This window comes from Sorex araneus, chromosome X (assembly GCF_027595985.1).
Source record: "Sorex araneus isolate mSorAra2 chromosome X, mSorAra2.pri, whole genome shotgun sequence".
Taxonomy (NCBI): Eukaryota; Metazoa; Chordata; class Mammalia; order Eulipotyphla; family Soricidae; genus Sorex; species Sorex araneus.
In genome coordinates, this window is record NC_073313.1 from 263,108,032 (window position 1) to 263,128,334 (window position 20,303).

General features: G+C 47.2%; 1 protein-coding gene across 1 annotated transcript in view; it reads right to left on the reverse strand.

The window, feature by feature from the left end:
* DNER (delta/notch like EGF repeat containing) overlaps positions 1 to 20,303 on the reverse strand; it is a 337,797-nt gene that overhangs the window by 56,501 nt on the left and 260,993 nt on the right. Inside the window, exon 8 of the mRNA XM_055122261.1 lies at positions 17,643 to 17,867. Within this exon, the coding sequence (XP_054978236.1) occupies positions 17,643 to 17,867 (225 nt within the window). The remainder of the gene's footprint in view (positions 1 to 17,642; positions 17,868 to 20,303) is intronic.

Genomic DNA, 20,303 nt, shown 5'->3' on the forward strand with positions numbered 1-20,303 from the left:
GTAGAATTTGTTAGGGCAGTGAAAACACTGAGCAAAATGTTTTGCCTACATAAATGCAGTGAAAGTTATTTTCTTTACAGAGGTCTGTTTGGGACAAATGAAAATGAAAGTCCAGAGAAAATTAATTCCAAAATGGAGAATGGTATCTGGGGGGTGGATGTAGGGCTGATTGGACCCCACCCACCAGGGCTCAAGGCTGACTCCTGGCTCTGTGCTCAACAGTAAACCCTCATGGTCACTGTCACTGTCATCCCGTTGCTCGTCAATTTGCTTGAGCAGGCACCAGTAATTTCTCCATTGTGAGACTTGCTGTTACTGTTTTTGGCATATCGAATATGCCACGGGGAGCTTGCCAGGCTCTGCCATGTGGGCGAGATACTCTCGGTAGCTTTCCAGGCTGTCCAAGAGGGGTGGAGGAATCGAACTCAGGTCGGTGGCATGCAAGGCAAATAAATGCCCTACCACTGTGCTATCGCTCCAGCCCAACCCCTCGTGGTACTCAGGGGAACACATGTGGTGCTGGGAATTACACCAGGATTAACTGTGTGCAGCACAATCTCCTTCACCCCTGTTCTATCTCTCCAGCCTCCAGCCTCCAGGGAGCCCAATTCTGAAAACTGTTTGCGTGGAACGCGGTCACAGCTAAAGGGGTTTCGACCTTTTTTATGTATCAACTAGGTACTTTTTCCTCCCCCACCCCCGCTTTTTTATTTTGGGCGGGGTGGGGTGGTCACACCCAGTGATGCTCAGGGGGTTACTCCTGGCTCTGCACTCAGGAATTACTCCTGGCAGTGCTCAGGGGATCATCTGGGATATCGAGGATCAAACCCAGGTCGGCCACATGCAAGACAAAGGCCCTTCCCACAGTACTTTCCTCTGGCCCCAGTGGAAACTTAGATTGATTTAAAAATATATATATATTTTGCATTTTGTCTTCAGAACGGTCACAAACTAACCACCTGAAGAAATAAACCTCTCCCATGGATTTTCAGCCTCGTCTTGTGTCTTTTTCATGACGCTTTTGGCCACTAGAGGGTGGATTTTACCTATGATCTCTCCAAGCTAAGAGGAACAGGAAAAGGTGGCTACTTAGGAGCTTAACAAAAGATGAGGAACAAAAAGAAGTGTTTGAGCAAGGAATTCGTGGCAAGGAAACAAACATTTAAACAAGAATCATTCCTTTAATAACAAAGTTCAACATTCACATATTTCTTTACTGTTTCCAAGGAGTGCACCAATCTATCCTTTCTAAAGTGGCCTGTTTTTCTTCCCACATTTGTAATAAGAATTCTTTGCAAATATACTAATGTGCAGCAACAGCAATAGTACAGTGGGAAGGATGTCTGCGTTGCATGTGGCTGCCCTGGGTTTGATCCCCAGCATTGCATACAGTCAGTCCCCTGAGCACCACCAGGAGTTAATCCTGAGTGCAGAGACAGGAGTAACCCCTGAGCATTGCCAGGTGTCACCCAAATCAAAACAGAACAAAACTGTGGCCAGAGAGATAGTCCAAGGGCTAAGGCACTTTCCTTGACATGACTAAACTGGGTTGATCCCTGGGACACCATGTACTCCCCTCAGGAGTGATCCTACCACAGAGCCAGGAGTAAGCCATGAGCCCTGGCAAGGATGACCTCCAAAGCAATAACAACAAAAGTCAAGTGCTTGCAACACCAAAAGGAAAGCACCAAAATTCAAGACTAATCAAAATACCCAGACAAATATTTACGAATGATTTCACAGATTACTGTGTGTGCTGACTTATTAACAGGAAAGAAGCTGTAGCAGAGAAATAGTGTCGTAACCTAATCTGCTGATCTAGTATGTGAATACCTATGGGACCCTTGCAGACACAAGAGACAGGAACCAGGGGGCAGAGTGGAAGAGTGTTGGGACCCAACCCAAAACTAAACGAAACCCCCAGGTGACCATCTTTATGCAAGGATACATACAAATAAAGTGGGGGGTGGGGTGGGGACTTTGAATGGTTAGGCATAGAAAATATTTTTAATGCTTAATTCTTTATTTTTTAAATCTATTTCACAAGTTGCTGGTTAAACTTCTTCATGTCACTTGCTGCTGGCCCGGTAGTAATGACTATAGGTAGTTGGAGGTAACTGCATCATTCACACTATGTCTCGGCATGCCCCACTCACAACGGCGTCAAATCAGTATTGCCTAGGAACCGTTGGCAATACCAGTTCTCAGCCTGCTGAGACCTCGGGAGTCCGAAACTCTGGGTGTGGTTAGGAACAAGCCCTTTAATAGTTCAACAGTTCTCTAACGCAGAGTTTGAGAGGCACCAAGCAGTAGAAGAACAAAGAACACAGCACTCCCTACAACCTCTGGCTCCCGAAAATGTAGGCATAGTAGGCATTACCTGTGGAACTATTGCTGTGTACGCACTTGAATAACCAGAGCAGCCCCCTCAGAATGGCAAAGGAACCATAAAACACACAGCCAGGGCAGGAACCCGCCACTGGCATATAAATCAGGCAACAGTGAGATGTACAAATGACCTTCCGCTCATGGAACAAATGAGACTGAGTAAATAAAATCCCCCATGGGTGGTGGGTGGGGGGTGCTTGAGGAAGAAAGCCATGCAAAGGAAAACCACATTGACAGCAAGTGTTGAATTTGAAAAGGGCAAAAGGAGGCGAAAGAACACATAAATGGGGAACATTCAGAAGTCCTTACATGACAGGGAGTCATACGTGCCTATTCAGGACAGCTCTAAATTCAGGTTTCAAAGCATCATTGCCCCCACATCTACGATATGCTTCTCCTTGACTCCTGAGAACCAACGGAGCTTACAGGGTTAATGGGCAGAAAGTGGCAGCCAGCACTGGAGAGAGATAGAGAGAAGACGGGGTGGCAGCCTCTGGGGGTGAGGGGAATACAGAGGTGTTGGTCAGGTGCTGGTCAGGGTAGAAACATCCAGCTGAAAGACGAGGAAGTTGGACCCAGCGTGATAGCACTGTGATAAGGCACTCACCTTGCATGTGGACAACCTAGGTTTGCTCTCCAGGACACCATATGGACCCCCAAGGCTCCCCAGGAGTGATCCCTGAGCACAACTGGTGTTCGGAGGGTCTGATCCCCTGTGCACACGCAAGGAAACCATGGGTGAGCACCGTGACCAGGAGTGCAGCTCCCCATGACCATCTGTGAGTACTGCAACCCCTGGTGAGCCTTAAGACACATGTGCATGAACCAGCACCACGAGAAGAGTGTGGCCCCTGATAAACACGTGTGCGGGCCCCACTGTGCGGAAGGCGGTGGACCAGGGTAACTGTAAGAACAACGCGAAGGGAAGCGGGTGGGGGGTGGGGGGGAGGAAAGCTCTCCGCCCACAAAGCCAAGAGCCCCTCAAGGCCCTGCCAAGCAGACGGCGTTCACAAAAGAGCATGTGGCACTGCATCAGGAAGCGCTCAGTACTCTGCAAGAGGGTCGGGAGTTCTGCAAAACCAATAAAAGCCTTGAGTCAACAGCCTGCACCAAGGTCACACATCAATCTGCTCTAGGCAACCCCGAGCACTCGGAATCTTCGATAGAACTGAAGCAATTCTGCTAAAACACTCTGTCTACACAGCCACTCCCATCGTTTCTCTTAAATTGAAAATTAATGGCTGGGAGAGAGAGCCAGGGGAAGCAATGCACAGCATTGTCCCTGGGCCTTTAGATAAAATCCAAACCGGCGGAGACCTTAAGAGCACTCTTACTCAATTTTATGTGCGTAGTGCTCATTTCAGGTAAATCTTAGATTGTATTAGCATTGAATTATTCATAATATTAGCTTTTAAATTGATATATTGCTTTCAAAAAAACACGACAGATTCTGAAAATGATATTTTTTTTACTTTGTCAATTTATCATTGGCTTACTATTGAGTGGAATTCCAGGAATTTAGCTCTATTTACCTATAGAATGATGTCAGAAATCCCAGAGGAAAGAAGTACTAAGACCACATCCATAATTAGAGAGCAAGAGAGAGACAGAGAGAGAGAGACACACACAGAGTGAGAGAGAGACAGAGAGACAGAAAGAGACAGAGAGACAGAGAGAGAGGGACAGAGAGAGATGCACAGAGAGAGACAGAGACAGAGACAGAAAGAGAGACAGAGACAGAGAGAGACAGAAAGACAGAGACAGAGACAGAGAGAGATGGACAGAGAGAGATAGACAGAAATAGACAGAGACAGAGAGAGACAGAGACAGAAAGAGAGACAGAGACAGAGAGACAGAGACAGAGAAAGAGAGACAGAGAAAGAGAGAGATCTAGCCCAAATGGGTTTGTTTTCTAAAGAAAGAGTCCTAGTACGGGAACAACAAATGGCCAAAGTCACCCGTCAAAGATTTGGCCTACTGACGGAGCTGACAGGAGGTTGGGTGGGGGAAGGTGGGCAGGAGTGCACTCCCGGTGGCGGGTGTGGTCCTAGAATGACAAATGCATGAAAAGTATGATTAACGGTACCTCAATAAAAATGTGTTTTTAGAAAACGCACAGGGGGGGCTTGAGGGCTGGAAGGAAGGGGGGGGGTATATGACATATCTTCTCCTTGGGCCTGGGGCCAGGAAGCCGGTAAGTCTCGGGCGTCACCTAGAGCACAAGGAGGGAACGCGTGAGCCCGGCTCATGGATCCCCCCTACCAACCCCGACCGAGCCCGTCTCCTGGAGCGAAGACACCGCCGAGCAGCAGGCATCGCGCGAGTCGCTCGTGTTGGAAGTGCAGAGGAAAGCACCCTTCGGGGATACTCCCACGTAACAACCCATGGGAGGTCTTGGGCGACGCGGGTGGGAATGAAGGGGGGGGGGAAATGTGAAATTTCCGGTAGGCGGGGACCGCAGAGGAGAGCAGCATTGATCAAGAGAGACTCCCCAGGCTGCAGGAGGACACCCCGCCTCTGAGTCAGAAGAAGGGCAACTTTAATGAGGTGCTGCAGGCAGACCCCAGGGTCAGCCCTTGGCGTCCTAGTGGAAACACAGGCAGCGGGTCCCCCTACCCATCCACAGTATCATTCCTGTAGACGACGGCAGCGGAGTAGTGGGGTTCTCTGGGGCAGGGACATGCAGTGATGCACCTCAGTCTCTCACCTCACTGCTGACTTGGTGAGTCCCGGGTTCTGCCCCATCTCTGGAGATGTGGAGCCAGAGGAGGGTCCAGGCAGACTCTTCCTATGAGGGGTCCACAGGCAACTGCACAGGCACACACATCTCTCGAGGCTGCCACTAACTGATGCTAAGAGGCGGTCTGCCTCAAGCCCCATCTCACTCTACCACCAGGTCACTTTCAGACGCCCGTGCCCCAATAAACCCCAAATGCATGTGGGGACAAATATCTCCCTGGCTATATCAGGCTCAATGCTTTATCTTTGGTCATTTGCTGCTTGAGTCGTGGTCACCGTTTGCCCTGTTTCCAGTCCACTTTGCAGTCCCAGAAGAAGCTCCAGATCCCAAGTGTCCAGTTCAACTCCCCACCCCAAGGTTTCTGGGTCTTCTCCAGTCTCGGGCTGAGAAGTGGCGCTAACCTGGGACTCACAGAGCCACCCTAGGAAAAAGTCCTGCTAGCCCTTGGCATGGGGATGGTGGCACCACTGCCCAGAGCCTGGCAAGCAAGCCCTGGTCTTTCCCAAAGCCACCCATGCACCGAGGGCTCAAGAATGTCGAGGGCCAGGCTGGAGCAATAGTTCAGCGGGGAGGGCATTAGCCTTGCATGCAGCCAACCCGGGTTCGATCCCCAGCATCCCATATGGTCCCCCAAGCATCGCCAAGAGTAATTTCTGAGTGCAGAGCCAGGAGTAACCCCCGAGCATCGCCAGGTGTGCCCCCACCCTCGCCAAAGAAAAATAAAAAATGAAGAATGTCCAGGGTCCCGAACACGGACCCCATCATTAGCCCAGCTCCAAACTTGAACCCCAAGTGGGCACAGATCTGCTTGCTCAATGGTTCCCTCCTGAAAAGGAGCATCTGATTGTCTTATCCCATCTTCATCTCTCCCATGCGGGCACATACATCACTGTGGGTGAATGTCACTGTGCTATGGTTATTAAGTTTATTTTATTTCATGTTGAAGCTGTGCTAGTTACCGACTCGTTCATGGGCCCTGACAAAACATAGATTTGTTGGTTGGTTGGGGTGGGGGAATCTTTTGAAGTGGTGCTCAGAAACTTAGGGGTCCCTCCTGGCCATTTCTGGCTAACCAGGCCAGTAGGTCAGTACAAAGGTCTGAAGATGTGATCCTGTCTGGGCCGTGCATACTGTGGATAACCAGGGCCAAAGCTGAGGGTGCTCGGAAACCTTCAGGATTATGCCAGGTGATGCTTAAGGAACCAGAAACTAAACCAGGGTCAGCGGCATTCCATGGCCTATGCTCTGACCCCTAGTTCTATCTGTCCAGCTCACATGCTCGGTTTTTCACAGGGGCAATATAGAAGTGGAAACTAAGATTAACCAAGGCCAAGTGCACAGCTATTTACTGACATATTTTTCAGTAATACCTAAATATTTTTCAGTAATACCTATTTTTCTGCCATACCTAAGTGTAGAAGGTCAGGCACACTAGATTTTACTCTAAATTCCAGAGTTCCCCCCGCCCCCACCCCCGCCAAATGAAGGCAACAACTTAGTTATAAAATAGTTTAATTGAATCTTCAGGGACCTCCGTGGCCATGAGCTTGATGGGAATTTCCTGAAATTATGAGCAAGCTGAGCTTCATCAGACAGAGCCATTCTCGGAAACGCACGAGTCAGTGAGGGAAGTTGCTACTTCCGACCCGCGTTCCAGGTAAGATGATATAAAGTGATTATAGCTGTGAACTCCTGCTGTCGGCAGCTACATTTCCTACCTTTCAGCGTCAGCCCAGCAAATGACTAGTTACGAACGATTTGAATTTTAAGGGAAGCTCGTGGGAGCAGAGGGAGCAGAAATCCCTTATAATTAAGGGCCAGCTCGGGAACACGTTCATACATATGGATTAGCCCTTCAAAGGCACACGGGAAAGCAGCCGTGTGAATAGACTGTTAACATCAGGAATCTCAAAAAAAAAATAAAAAATAAAAAAATAAACCATCTGCTCCACCAGCACGTGGCCCTGCCTTCATTACCAGGGTCCTTCCCCTCCTTTATATTCATCCCTTAAGAAGACACAAATCATGAAGTCCCCAAACACCCCCACCCCTCCAAATCAGAATGAGAAGGAAATGGTGACAAAGAATGGCCTGGGGTCGGGCTGGGAAGCCTAGCTCGCCTCCTTGATGGATGTTTAGAGTAGGATTCTCCCACAGAATGCCGTGCCTTGCGCTCCTATCCTACAAGGCATCATCTTCCAAAAGCCCCAAAGTGAGTAGTGGAGGTCACCCCCAGCTTCTTCTCCCCTACCTACATGTAAGAACTATACAATATACCCCCCAACTTGTCCTCTTCCCTTAAAACTCTCACCCCCCCATATGTCTTAAAACCTACCTATCCTTTGGCACCTGTATACCAAAATCTAAAGACAGTAGAGAGTAGCTATTTCTATTCTCTTTATAATTATAGCTACGTATATACTCTCCCCAGGCCAGGAGAGTAGCTCCACAGCTTGGAAGCCAGTCTCACATGCTGGGGGAAAAGGCAGCTGGGATAGAGAAGGGACCACTAAGTCAATGATGGGTGGAAAGATCGCCCAGGATGGGAGATGTGTGCGGAAAGTAGACTATGGACCAAACATGATGGTCGCTTAGTACCTGTACTGCAAACCACGACACCCAAAGGAGAGAGAAAGTAAGAGGGAATGTGTCTGCCACAGAGGCAGGGGGTGGGAAAGGGTTGGGGTGGCGGGAGGGATCCTGGGAACATTGATGGTAGAGAATGGGCACTGGTGGAGGGATGGGTACTCCATCATTGTATGCATGAAATGAAATCATGAAAGTCTCTAAGTCTGTAACTGTATCTCATGGTGATTCCATTAAAAAAAAATCCCCAACTGAAAAAGAATAAAGAAGAATGTCATACTTCATTGCTTGGTTTTGGCTTCATTTCCCAGTTCCAGTCTCAAGGGGCAACTCTGCAGTGGTATGTGCACTAAGTTGGCTTACTATACCACTGCAGCAACTTCAGATTCTTTTGTGTATGTCCTTTCTCTGCATTTCCCAAGATAAAGCCCTAATAATCCTTTCGCTCCATCCTCTCCTTGTGACCGACACTTGCTGATAGCCAGGCCCCAGTGAGCCAGTGCTCAGATTTCAGAGGCATCCTTGTGATCCCATCCACAAGTTCCCATCCCCAGCTCCCCCTTAGCTGGTTTCCCCACAGCTCCCCTGCCCAGTACCTCCAGACTATCTGATCATCTCCGATCAGAATAATTTTTGAAAGATTTGCACCCCTACGTTGATCGCAGCATTATTCACAATAGTCCAAACACGGGTTCAACCCTAATGTCCACCAGCAGATGAGCAGATAAAGAAGCAGCCTGCATACATACACAAAGGGCCAGCCATTCGCAAGGACCAAGGATGGCAGTGTGCCTGTGGGGATAAACAGATTCAACTTGAGATGACTAAGTGAAATAAAGGAAGTGAAAGGTACTGACTAGCTGATGGCTCTTATGTGTGATATGAATAACCAAAGCAAACACTGGCAAAAACCCAAAAACAAAAATTAACCTCTAGGGGGTATAGTGCTGCCAACAGGTCAATCTATACCTGCAGGGCAAGTGAATTAGCAGCCCGATGGTGCCTTTAAGCTTCCTGACACCCCCAAATTGCCACTGTGCCTTTGGCCGGACTCCAACAACTTGGGATCAAGTTTACCAAGAAATTAAATGGCCAAAAGTTAGGTATGTGGGAACCATGCCCACAAACCACCTCCGGCTCAGCTATACAAGCTCATTTATTGACCTTATTTCAGAGACCCATAAATGTCAAAAGATATCAACAGCCACAGTTAATCTCGGGCAAACACCATGACCTCTTAGCACCTGTATTGCAAACCATAATGCATAAAAGGAAAAGGAGAGAGAGAGAGCAAGAAGGAAAGTGCCTCCCATAGAGGGAGGCAGGGGGAGAGGGTAGGGGGCAGGGGGATATTGGTGGGGAAACGGGGGACATTGGTGGTGGGAGGTGTGATGGATCATTGTATGACTAAAACCCAATTATGAACAGCTTTGTAATGGTCTATCTCAAAGATATCCAATAAGTTTTTTTTAAAGTAATGTGGAGTTCATGCCCAGCTCAATCAGATTAATCAATGGCTGAATAAATAGCAGTACTCCTACATTAAAAAAAAATTTAACCTCTAGTCTTGGGAAATACCAGAGTAGTTACCAGAGGGAAGGGAGGTGGATGAAAGGATAAATGGGTACAAGGATCTTTGTAGTAGTGAACTAAGCCCAAAATATGGCGGTAGGTCCAATGAGTTCCCAACATATGTGAAAGTTAAGCTTTATCCTTAGAACTTTATACTACTGTCAATCAGCATAAAGAATTACCTTTCTAAAACATAGCTCAGTTAACATAGGGCACTAACACTAAGTGCTTCATTTTCTAAATTCCTGAGCATCATCTAGATTCTCCTCTTCCAAGTGCCCCAGTGGACATCTGCACCCTTCCTCCTACCCCCGTTACTGCATCCAGTGAATTTTATCATGAAGCCAACAGGTTCTGATGTTCCTTCCATATCCTGCCCTACCTAGGGCATTCCTTGCATAGCTCCCTTGTTTATGTCCAAACAATATTTCAGGGTCCAATTTGCTGGAAACTTTGTTGTAAGTAGTCTATGGAGGGGGGGGAAGCTAAATCAATCGAACTCTCAATATTTTAAGCATTCTCATCAATTCAACATACCTACAATTGAACAAATTGTGTGTTTTACATAAATCGTCAAAAGAAAACATACAGCCTAGGACTTTAGGTGAGAAGGGCTTAAACTCCAGTGGGGGTCATCTAGGGGAGTTGCTCTAAAATGAGAAGTGTCTGCAATCGAGAGCAAATCTATGCTGTAATGTTCTCAATAAACCTTTTTGGGGAGCAGTTCACAGGGCAAAAGTCACTGGGAAAGAGGTCACTGGCCTGAATCTGTTTTCACGAAAGGGTGTTGGTTGGTACTTTTTGTGGGCTCTACCTCGTTCTTATCAGTTTCTAGGAAAAAGATTAGTGAACAGTTTTGATTGTCTTGCTTTATCATGTCCTATGAGAGGCCGAGTTCGATGCTGCCATTCTGTCCAATCATTTTTGTTCTGATGTCCAGTGGGGATTCAACAGCCAGTTCTGAACAACTCCCAGACCCACTTGTAGTCCACAACCTCCCAGAGGTCAGGAGTTTCTCTTCCTTCTCTGCCCTCAGTGTCAAGGTGATGTCAATGGGAAACTTGAAACTTCCTCTTAGATACTCAGAGCATCAAAGATTATGGAGACGTTTCCGCTAGAAAGACGAGATTCTATTACAAGACCCCCAAGTGGGCACAGATACCATATCTTGGAATATAACCCAAAGAGGGTCATAATATCAGGATTAAGATGTGAGGAGAGAAGATAATATATTCTATGCAAGTGACAAGGCTAATTTGTTATGCAGATATTCGGGGACCCTCCTGAGCATATTAAACATAATCACTCTTTTCCCTAACAAACCTGATAAAATTTTCTGGTTAACAAAAGATGAAAGCTGTCCACGGACATGATCCAAGAATCAAACTGCAGTGAGACCGTCATTATCATGCTCGCCATCCTCAGATTCTTCAAGGCACACCTTTTTTTCCTTCATTGCTATTGAATTGCTATTAAGATTCTCACCGGGCTTGTCTTAGAGTCTGTTTCCAACGAACATGATCAGAATTCTGAGATGGCCAACTTTAAGACTGTTCAATTCAATGGCTTTTTTTGCAAGAAAGTTTATATTGAAACTTATTTAGAAAGATGTGAGAGAGGACCAAAGGAGAAGTACGTGTTTGAGAGAGAAGACGGGTCTCCCCAGAGTAAAAGTAGGCAGACAAAGAAACATGGAGCCAAGCAAGTGACATGTTCTCCTCAGAGGAGAACATGGGCCGGAAGAGCAAGCCAGAATCTTAAATTCTGTGTTCACTGGAGCAATGTTGGCTAAATCTTTCAGGTTACATGGTCCATAAATGCATGGAAGGCATTTATATGTGTATAGGTGTGTGTCTATTATATATGTGTGCATATATTTTTTATGTGTGTGCATGTATTTGGGGGGTTGGCTTGGGGGAGGCCACACCCCAGCAGTGCTCAGGATTTACTCCTGACTCTGCACTCAGGGATCACTCCTAGCAGTGCTCAGAGGACCATATATGGTGCTGGGGTTAAACCTGGATCAGCTGTATGCACAGCAAGCTCCCAACCCACTGCTGTCCAAAAAGGCACATATTTTTAGAGAAAGGAGATGAGCAGTGTCAGATAGTCTTATAAATAAAATAACCTTAACATTTTTTTGCTTTTTTTTTTGCTTTTTTTTGGGGGGTCACACAGGGGTCACTCCTGGCTCTGCACTCAGGAATTAACCCTGGCAGTGCTCAGGGGACCATATGGGATGCTGGGAATCGAACCCGGGTCGGCCACGTGCAAGGCAAACGCCCTCCCCGCTGTGCTATCACTCCAGCCCCAACAATTTTTTTTAATTTGGTAAAAATCCTAACTTTATATTGATAGTTTAGATGACCTAACCGAATGACCACCCTCTCTTGCAGAAGAATCAGCAGAGATGTGCAATGCAAGGTTTCTGTCTTGGGTCTAGACTGCAGCAAGTGATGAGCAGAAAAGATCTCTCAAAAGACTAAAATCCAGTAAATACTCCCCACGTAAGTCTCCTACTTTCCGGGCTGGGAAAGAGTACAGAGTGCCTGCCTACAGTTCAATCCTCAGTACTGCCCGGTCCCCCAGAGGTCCCCAAGTACTGCCAGAAAGATCCAGTTAATCTCCAGCGCAGCAGGACCCGAGCAGAATTACCTCCTTGCATTGAACCACTGGCCAGTTGTTCAAGAACCACTGGTGGGTCCCTGCCACCACCCCAATCCCTGTCTCCTAAGCTCCGCCCTCCAAAAAAAATCCCCCAATCTTGTTTGGTTTAAAAGACTTTCTGTAATTGTTGGGTTAAAGGGTTGGAAGCCTGCCTCAAGGGAGAGGGAGAGGGAAGTACGGACAGAGAAGGGACCATTATGACAATGACGGTTAGAGGGGATCACTCTGGATGGGAGACGTGTGCTGAAAGTGGGCAAAGGACCGAACATGGTGGCATCTCAGTATCTGTATTACAAACCATAGTGCCCAAAAGAAAGGAGCGAGCGAGCGATAGAGAGAGAGAGGGATAGAGAAAGAGGGAGAGAGAGAGAGAGAAAGTGCATGCCTCAGCAGCAGGCTGGAGTGGGGTGGGATGGCAGGAGGGATATGGAGGATATTGGTGCTGGGAAACGTACACTGGTGGAGGGATGAGTGGTGGAACATTGTATGACTGGAACCCAATCACGAAAGCTTTATGACTGTGTCTCACAGTGATTCAATAATAACACAATAAATTTTTAAAAACAGTTGGGTTAGTTCAGTTGAGCCAACAAGGTTATATGATGAGGCAAGTGTCTCTGGCAGAGATAATAGCTGTGAACTCAGGAGAGCCATCTCTCTCTCTCTTTGATCCAGGGAGATCTTCAGGAATCTGGCATCATCAAAGGGCATCTACCTGCAAATACGCCACCACTATATGCAGAATACACCAACTTCTGGCTCCCATCGGCTCCGTGCAGGAAAGAGGCTCTCTCTGAGTCCCCCCTGCCTGCAGTGTGGGGAGAAGATTTCAATTTGCAATTGTTCGGAGTACCTGACCTGCCACTTAACACCGTCTCCGAATGATACCATTTCAGCAATTACTTGGTGCTGACATTTTATTATTTAATATTAAAATCCCATCAGAAAACCCTCACCCGATAAGCTAAAAATAAGGTTTGAAAAATTAAAGCACCTGGCAAATCTGCTTTACAGCAACCCAAATGGCATTTTTGTCAGACGGGAACTCATTACCAGCCTGACACTATTGGAATCTGCTGCCGTTTACGAAGTGGGATCTGTTTGCTCGGTGGAAAGAGGGCCAGGCCACTGCCCTTCCACAGGACACTCAATCTCGCCGGTTCTCAGGAGATTCTACACTGTGCAAACCAGCTGTAAAGCAACTACATGCCCCAAAAGATTAAGATGAGAAATTCGGCCTTCAGACAATTGTCATTTTTGCCTACGAAAATGAAAATTCTGAACAGATGTTAAGATGCCTTCATATCTTTATAGACATTGTGATTTACAGTATTGATAACGGCAAAGGTTTTGTGCAAAATATCATGTTAATAGCACAGCCTCCATCAGTGCACCAGCTTCTTCCCACCATGTCCCAGTGTCATCATCGCCCTTTCCCCAGTCCTATCCCCCCAACATCCCTCCATTCCTGTTAAAGACCTGTTCTCCATTGAGATGCCTTATGAAACACACACACAAACACACACACACACACACACACACACACACCTTCCTTACCACCAGCTGAAGGTGGTGCTGGGAAATGGGCAGTAAATAGCCCCCTGAAGCAACGTGATGTCTAAGGCTTATCCAAGTGCGCCCCAGAGCATTGGTCTCCTGTCTGATGCATCCCGGGAAAGGAACTATGTGAGCTTCAGGCTTCTCCATGGGACTCAGAAGCTATGGCCAAGTGTGATGCTTCAGACGCATGTGATTGAAGCTTGAGATCAGCCACCTTGCAAGTCTGGAAGTTGAGTCTGGGGGGAGACACTCCCCCTCTCTGTGGCTCGAGGAGAGCATGTCAGGGTTCCCCTGAGTGAGACAGAGGCAGGAAGGCTCCCACTTCATGCCTTTTCTCTACAACTCTCAGTGCTCCCCCAGAAAGGGGCCAGCAACCTGGGCCACCCACCAGAACACCAGTTGAATAGATGAGCATCCCTAGAATGAAGGGTCTTCCTCCTCCCCCCGCCCCCGTTCTGGCCCTACTGGGCAATCTGGCCTTACTTGGGGGGAGGGGTGTTAGGGGAATGTGACCCCCTGACTTTGGAAGACCCTCCTTGTTGTTATTTAAAAGTAGCCTTTCTCGACAGTAGAAACGGGGTCCAAAGGAGGATTGGTCCATGGTCGGGATCCTGCTTCAAGAGCTGGGGAGAAGGCTGTTGGGATAGAAAAGGGACCACTACGACAAGGAGAGTTGGAAATGGTCACGCTGGATAGGAACTGCATGCTGGAAACAGGTAAAGGGACAAACTTTATAACCTCTCAGTATCTGTATTGCAAACTGTAATGCCCAAAAGGAGGAGGGGGGGAGGGAGAGAGAGAGAGAAAGAGAGAGAGATTGAGAGAGAAAGAAAGAGATTGAGAGAGATATTGAGAAAGAGAGAGAGAAGGAAAGTGCCTGGGAAAGAGGTGGGCTTGGGGAGGGTGGGAGGAGGGAAATTTGGGACACTGGTGATCGGAAATGCACACTGGTGAAGGGGCGGGTGTTGGAACTCTGTATGACTGAAACCCCACTAGGATCAGCTCTTTAACTCTGTATCTCACGGTGACTCAATTTTTTTTTTAAATAAGGATAGCCTTTCTCTTTAAATAACTACAGTCCAGTTAAAGCTGGAGCAATAAACCAATGGCAGTATAGATGACAACTGTCACAAGAAACAGAGGGAGTCAGCCGCCCCAAGCTGTCAAGGGGTGTCACTACAGGAAGTGACACTCAGGAGGCAGGAGTTAAGGATGTTCCTGGAAGAAGGGCTTGTTTCATTGAGTTACCCCAATACTGTGACATCCAGAACCTGGAGGCTTGTGGTCCCCTCAGAGAAATCCTCATGCTGAAGCTTCTTCCTCGTTGTGCAAGCGCCCCCTGGAGGTATCTATCATGATTGCAGGGGGACTCTAATTCCCTTGTTGCCTGCCAGGGCTCTGAGGATGGGGACACACGCAGAGGTGCAGAAACCTCTTATTAGGGCTTGGGAGAAACCCCCAAATATCACTGCGATTGCTAACTTTGTGTGTGAGTATGGCTGAGCTGCAGCCCCTTCCAATGTGGCTGAAAGCGGTGGGCGGTGTTTGATGTTACAGTGAGGCTGTTTTTTGTTTCTGGAGCTGAAATAAACACTGAAATCCGTTCCAGAGCTTCAGAGCAAGGACTCCAAGTTTCCCAAAGATAGAATCCAACCGCAGAACTGTAACACAGAAACTTTCTGGAACGTTCCTGTTAAGCTGCACTGTGCAACCTGAACTTGCCTTTCCCATAACTGTAGAAGTTAATCCTTTTTTTTTAAAAAAAAAAGTAACCAGAGGTAGAGAGACAGTACTAGGGTAAGGTGCTTGCCTTGCACAAGGCCAACCTAGGTTCAATCCCTGCCACGACACGACACGTGGTGGGGTCCCCTGAGTACCCTCAGGAGTGATTCCTGAGCATAGAAACATGAGCAAGCCCTGAGCACAGCTGAGGGAGTCAAAAGCAAAATTAATTAATTAAATCTAGATAGTCAGGGGCTGGAGTGATAGTACAGTGTGTAGGGCATTTGCCTTGCATGCGGCCGACCCAGGTTCAATTCCCAGCATCCCATATGGTCCCCCGAGCACTGCTCGTACTAATTTCTGAGTGCAGAGCCAGGAGTAACCCCTGTGCATTGCCAGGTGTGACCCAAAAAGGAAAAAAACTCTAGACAGTCAGACAGAGATACAGTCACCAAGAAGATTAAATTACCCCATTCTAGCAGAGAACTTCGGAGCAGAAAAATAGGGGCATAAAAAACCGGAGAGATAAGGGTGCAGACAAAGAGAGCACCAAAACTCTCCAAACTCCCAGCGCACTTCCCTAACTTCTTGAGTGAATTCATGAGTAGGACAGGTGTGTCCCTTGAAAGTTCTGGACCCCGACAAGAGGAGCCAGGCCCCTGAGTCATAACTTGGGCTCAGCCCCCTCACGGCATGTGCAGCCCCCGGCGGCCTGGATCAAAGAGGGGATTTACCATCCTGTGGGAAAGTGGCTCAGCTCTGGCCAGAAGTTCCATCTTAAAACCTAGGAAAGTTCAGTTCATTCACTGGCATATGGGGACGAGAGGGTCCTTAGGGAGCCAGAGACAAGCGCACGGCACGTCGTTTAGAAGCCGGGGAAGCCACGTCACGTGTGGCTGGGGGAGCTGAGAGGAAGAAAAGAGAAACTGAGGCGGCCACACTGGGAGAAACGTGCCTGGAAAAGGGGGTGGGCAGTGAAGGCGCCCTTGTTGGGGGGCACTGCCTGGGAAAGCCGGGGATCAGGCACATGAGGGACAGCAGGGCACTGGCCAAGCCCCAGCGGGGACACTGTGCCAGCAGGCGGTGTGAAGGGCGCGCAGGGATGGAAACTTGGGCAGAAATTTGGCAAAAGAGAGCTGCCCGATGCATTCTTTCCAGGCCACCCCAGGAGGCGGCGCAGACGCGAATGCTGACTCACAACTGCTCTGCTGAGTATTAAAATTCACACACACACACACACACACACACACACCAGAATACTCTACTGAATAGTAAAATTCTCTCTCACACACACACACCCAAAATACTCTACTGAGTATTAAAATTCACATACACACACACACACACCAGAATACTCTACTGAATAGTAAAATTCTCTCACATACACCCAAAATACTCTGCTGAATATTAAAATTCACATACACACACACCAGAATACTCTGCTGAGTATTAAAATTCTCACACACACCCGAAATACTCTGCTGAGTATTAAAGTTCACACACACACCAGAATACTCTTCTAAGTATTAAAATTCTCACACACACACACACCCCAGAATACTCTGCTAAACACTAAAATTCACACACTCACACACCTCAGAATACCCTGCTGAGTATTAAAATCCACATACACACATACACATCAGAATACTCTGCTGAGTATTAAAATTCTCATACACACACCTCAGAATACTCTGCTGAGTATTAAATTCACAGACATACACACACACACACCAGAATACTGAGTCTTAAAATTCACACATACATATACACACATACACACCCAAATACTCTGCTGAGTATTAAAATTTGCACGCGCACACACACACAGGTACAGCCCAGTAGCATAAACGCAGGAGACATTTGCAGAATAAAGGACAGAACCTTGGACATTTGCCTGGGAAGGCCGCAGGCCCTCTGAGCATACTCCGAGCACAGAGTAAGAATCTGAGTAGTCGATGAGACTCTGAACAAGCCGCGCACTGGCTTTTCTGCACAGCAGCATGAAGGATGTGCTGAGGCTCGAAGGACAGAACGAAACTATAAAAGCTCCAGGATCATCCTAGACTGTTCCAATAGCTACGCGGTCAGAAAAGCGCCTCGTTTTTAAATTCCCTTCATCCTGCTTGATCCCCCTCTCCCTGAGCACCGCCCGTTTATCCACGTGCATGCGAACTGCTCAGGAAGGAAGGAAAGGAGGCGCCCAAGGCGGCCAGGAGTAGCTCTGAAAGCAAAGACGTGTCACCAGACACGGGGTTCTTTTACAGGTGTAACTGACACGTGTAACCGACAGCGCAAACACACGCACACTTGAGATCCCGCTACTGTCACGCTAACACAGGCACACACTGACGGGCGATCCCATGCAAAAGATAAGCAGGGGGATGGGGATGCGGGCGGTACTCACCTGGGTCACAGAGGCATTTGTAGCTGGTGCCCACACTGCGGCAGGTGCCGTGGGCGCAGGGACTGAGCGCGCAGAAGTCCACGAGCTGGGCGCAGGCGGGGCCCGTGAAGCCCGCGCTGCAGCTGCAGCGGAAGTGCACGCCGTCGGGGTAGCAGGTGCCGTTGTTCTGGCAGGGGCCCGAGGCGCACGGCTCCACCTTCTCCTCGCACGCCGCACCCAGGTAGCCTGCAAGCGGGTGCAGAGGGGATGGAGAAACGATTAACCTGGGCTCGTGCCTGGGGACCGGGAGCCTGGGGCCACGAGGCCTCGCTCTCGCGCGCTAGCCAACTGCTGCCTCCCTGGTTTCCGCGCGGCATCACCCACCGGGGCAGGGAGGACCAGCGTCCTTAGCTCGGGCAACTAGAGGTTCAAAGATGAAGCCTTGGGAGTCCGTTTTCATTGAAATATAAAATATGCAGACACGTGTGTACAGAAATACATGGGATTTTGTTTGATGCATAAAATGTATAAAATATGCATAAATCTATGTATATGTAAATGTATGTATGTACTGTCTATGTATGTATATATGTAAAAGATAAATGTCTAAAACATAAATAAAATTTAATTTTATATTTCATGTATGGTAAGCTGTGGTGTCATCATACAATGGAATACCATTTATTCATCAATGAACAAGACATTTTTTTGCTTTTTTGGGGGGGGTCACACCCAGCGATGCACAGGGGTTACTCCTGGCTCTGCACTCAGGAATCACCCCTGGCGGTGCTCAGGGGACCATATGGGATGCGAACCTCAGTCGGCCTCGTGCAAGGCAAACATCCTACCCACTGTGCTATTCCTCCAGCCTCTGAAAAAGAAATTTTTTAAGGAAAATTTTTCAAAGCAGGCTTGTGTATCCGTGTCTGAATAGACTAAATGCCAAAAAAAAGTCAAGGTGATTAGGGCCAGAGAGATGGCACAGGGATAAGATGCTTGCCTTGCAGACAGCCCACTCTGGTTTGATCCCCCAAGCACTGCCAGGAGTGATCTCTGAAACCAACCAAGAGAAATCTCTGAGCACAGGCTGTGTGGCCCAACACCCCCCCCTCCGGTAAATAAAAATGGCAAATACCCTCAAGAAGGCGAAATTGAGGTCACAGGGGATGGGGGGAGTATGGGGGCAGTGAGGGGTTAACTCTTATTTTACATACATTGCTAGAAAGAAGATATGGACCCAAATGTAAAAATTTAAAGACATATAAGAGTGAAAAAATGAAAAAAGCATTCTCCTAGGACTAGAGAGAGAGCCTGAGAGCCTTGCATGCGGCCAGCCCTGGATAAATCCCTGGTACCACCTAAAGTCCCCCAGCACCACCAGGAGCAATGCCTAAGCACAGAGAAAGCCTGGAGCACTGAGAAGTGTAGCCCCAAATGGGGAAAAAAAACTTTTTCACCAGTTTTAATTGTTTCTTTGCTCCCATCCACCACTGGTACCACCATTCCCTTCTATGGAGTTGTGGAGTTGCTCCCATGGAATCAACCTCATAGAGCAGAGAGAAGTTTCTGGAATTTATATATATATATACATATATATATATATGTGTGTGTGTGTGTGTAAAACAATATATATGTATATATGTGTGTATATATATGTATATATATATATATGTTTTCCCTAGGTTTGGCAATTGTTGTAGATAAGCTATGGTGTAGTCATACAATGGAATACTATTAATCAATGAAAAAGAATAAAGCTGTGACACAGGTAAATCTCAATGAATCATGTGAAGCAAGAGACACCAGCTCCAGAGGCCAAGACACAGGGCAGTGGTTGGGGTAAAGGCAGCTGTCCACAGGCAGCTGACCCAGGACCAATCCCCAGCTCCTCATGGCCCTCAGACATTGCTGGGTACAGCCTGCAGGCCCCTGAGCACCCCTTCAGAGGTACCCAGGCCCAAAATGTCAGCCACAAAAGAACATAAATTCTCTAATTCCAGTCAAAATATCTGTCCAGATAAGGCCAATCTATATTAGTTGATTCATGGGGCAATAGGGCTAGAACAGGAAGATGTACTGACTTGGCTGATATGAAAATGTTTCAGGGACCGGGAACGTCGCTCCGTGATAAAGTGTCTGACTCGAATAAATGAGACTTGGGTTTAGTCTCTGGCACCACAGAAACTTACAGACAAAAGTTCAAACACGAGACTTGGCGGTCGTGATTGCCTACCTCTTGCATACTCAGTAGAAACCTTTCACGTGTAGTCTTAAAGTGAATGAAATTTATGACATGTAAGTTGTAGAACTTTAAAACAATTTTAAATTTAAACATGCTTATTCTAGAAGTGAATTTTATTTTGTTGTCTGTGTATATTTCAGTATTTCTCAATGTAAAAAACTGTATACCTATAGCCATGACTTTGTGTCCATGTGGTTATTTAATAATACTTTGATAAAATCTATTAATCTTTTAAAATGTTAACAGTACTTTGGAAAATTAAGTGAAGATGATTCAAATTTTAGGGGCCAAAGATAAATAATTTTACCGTTGTTTGTCAGTACTCTATTTTACTTTTCATATCTTCACTTAAGCTTATTTTTAACCATCCTCATACAGAACTCCTAGAAGTGTTGGCAAGTTTTGTTTTTGTTAGGGACACAGTGAATATAAAAACAAAT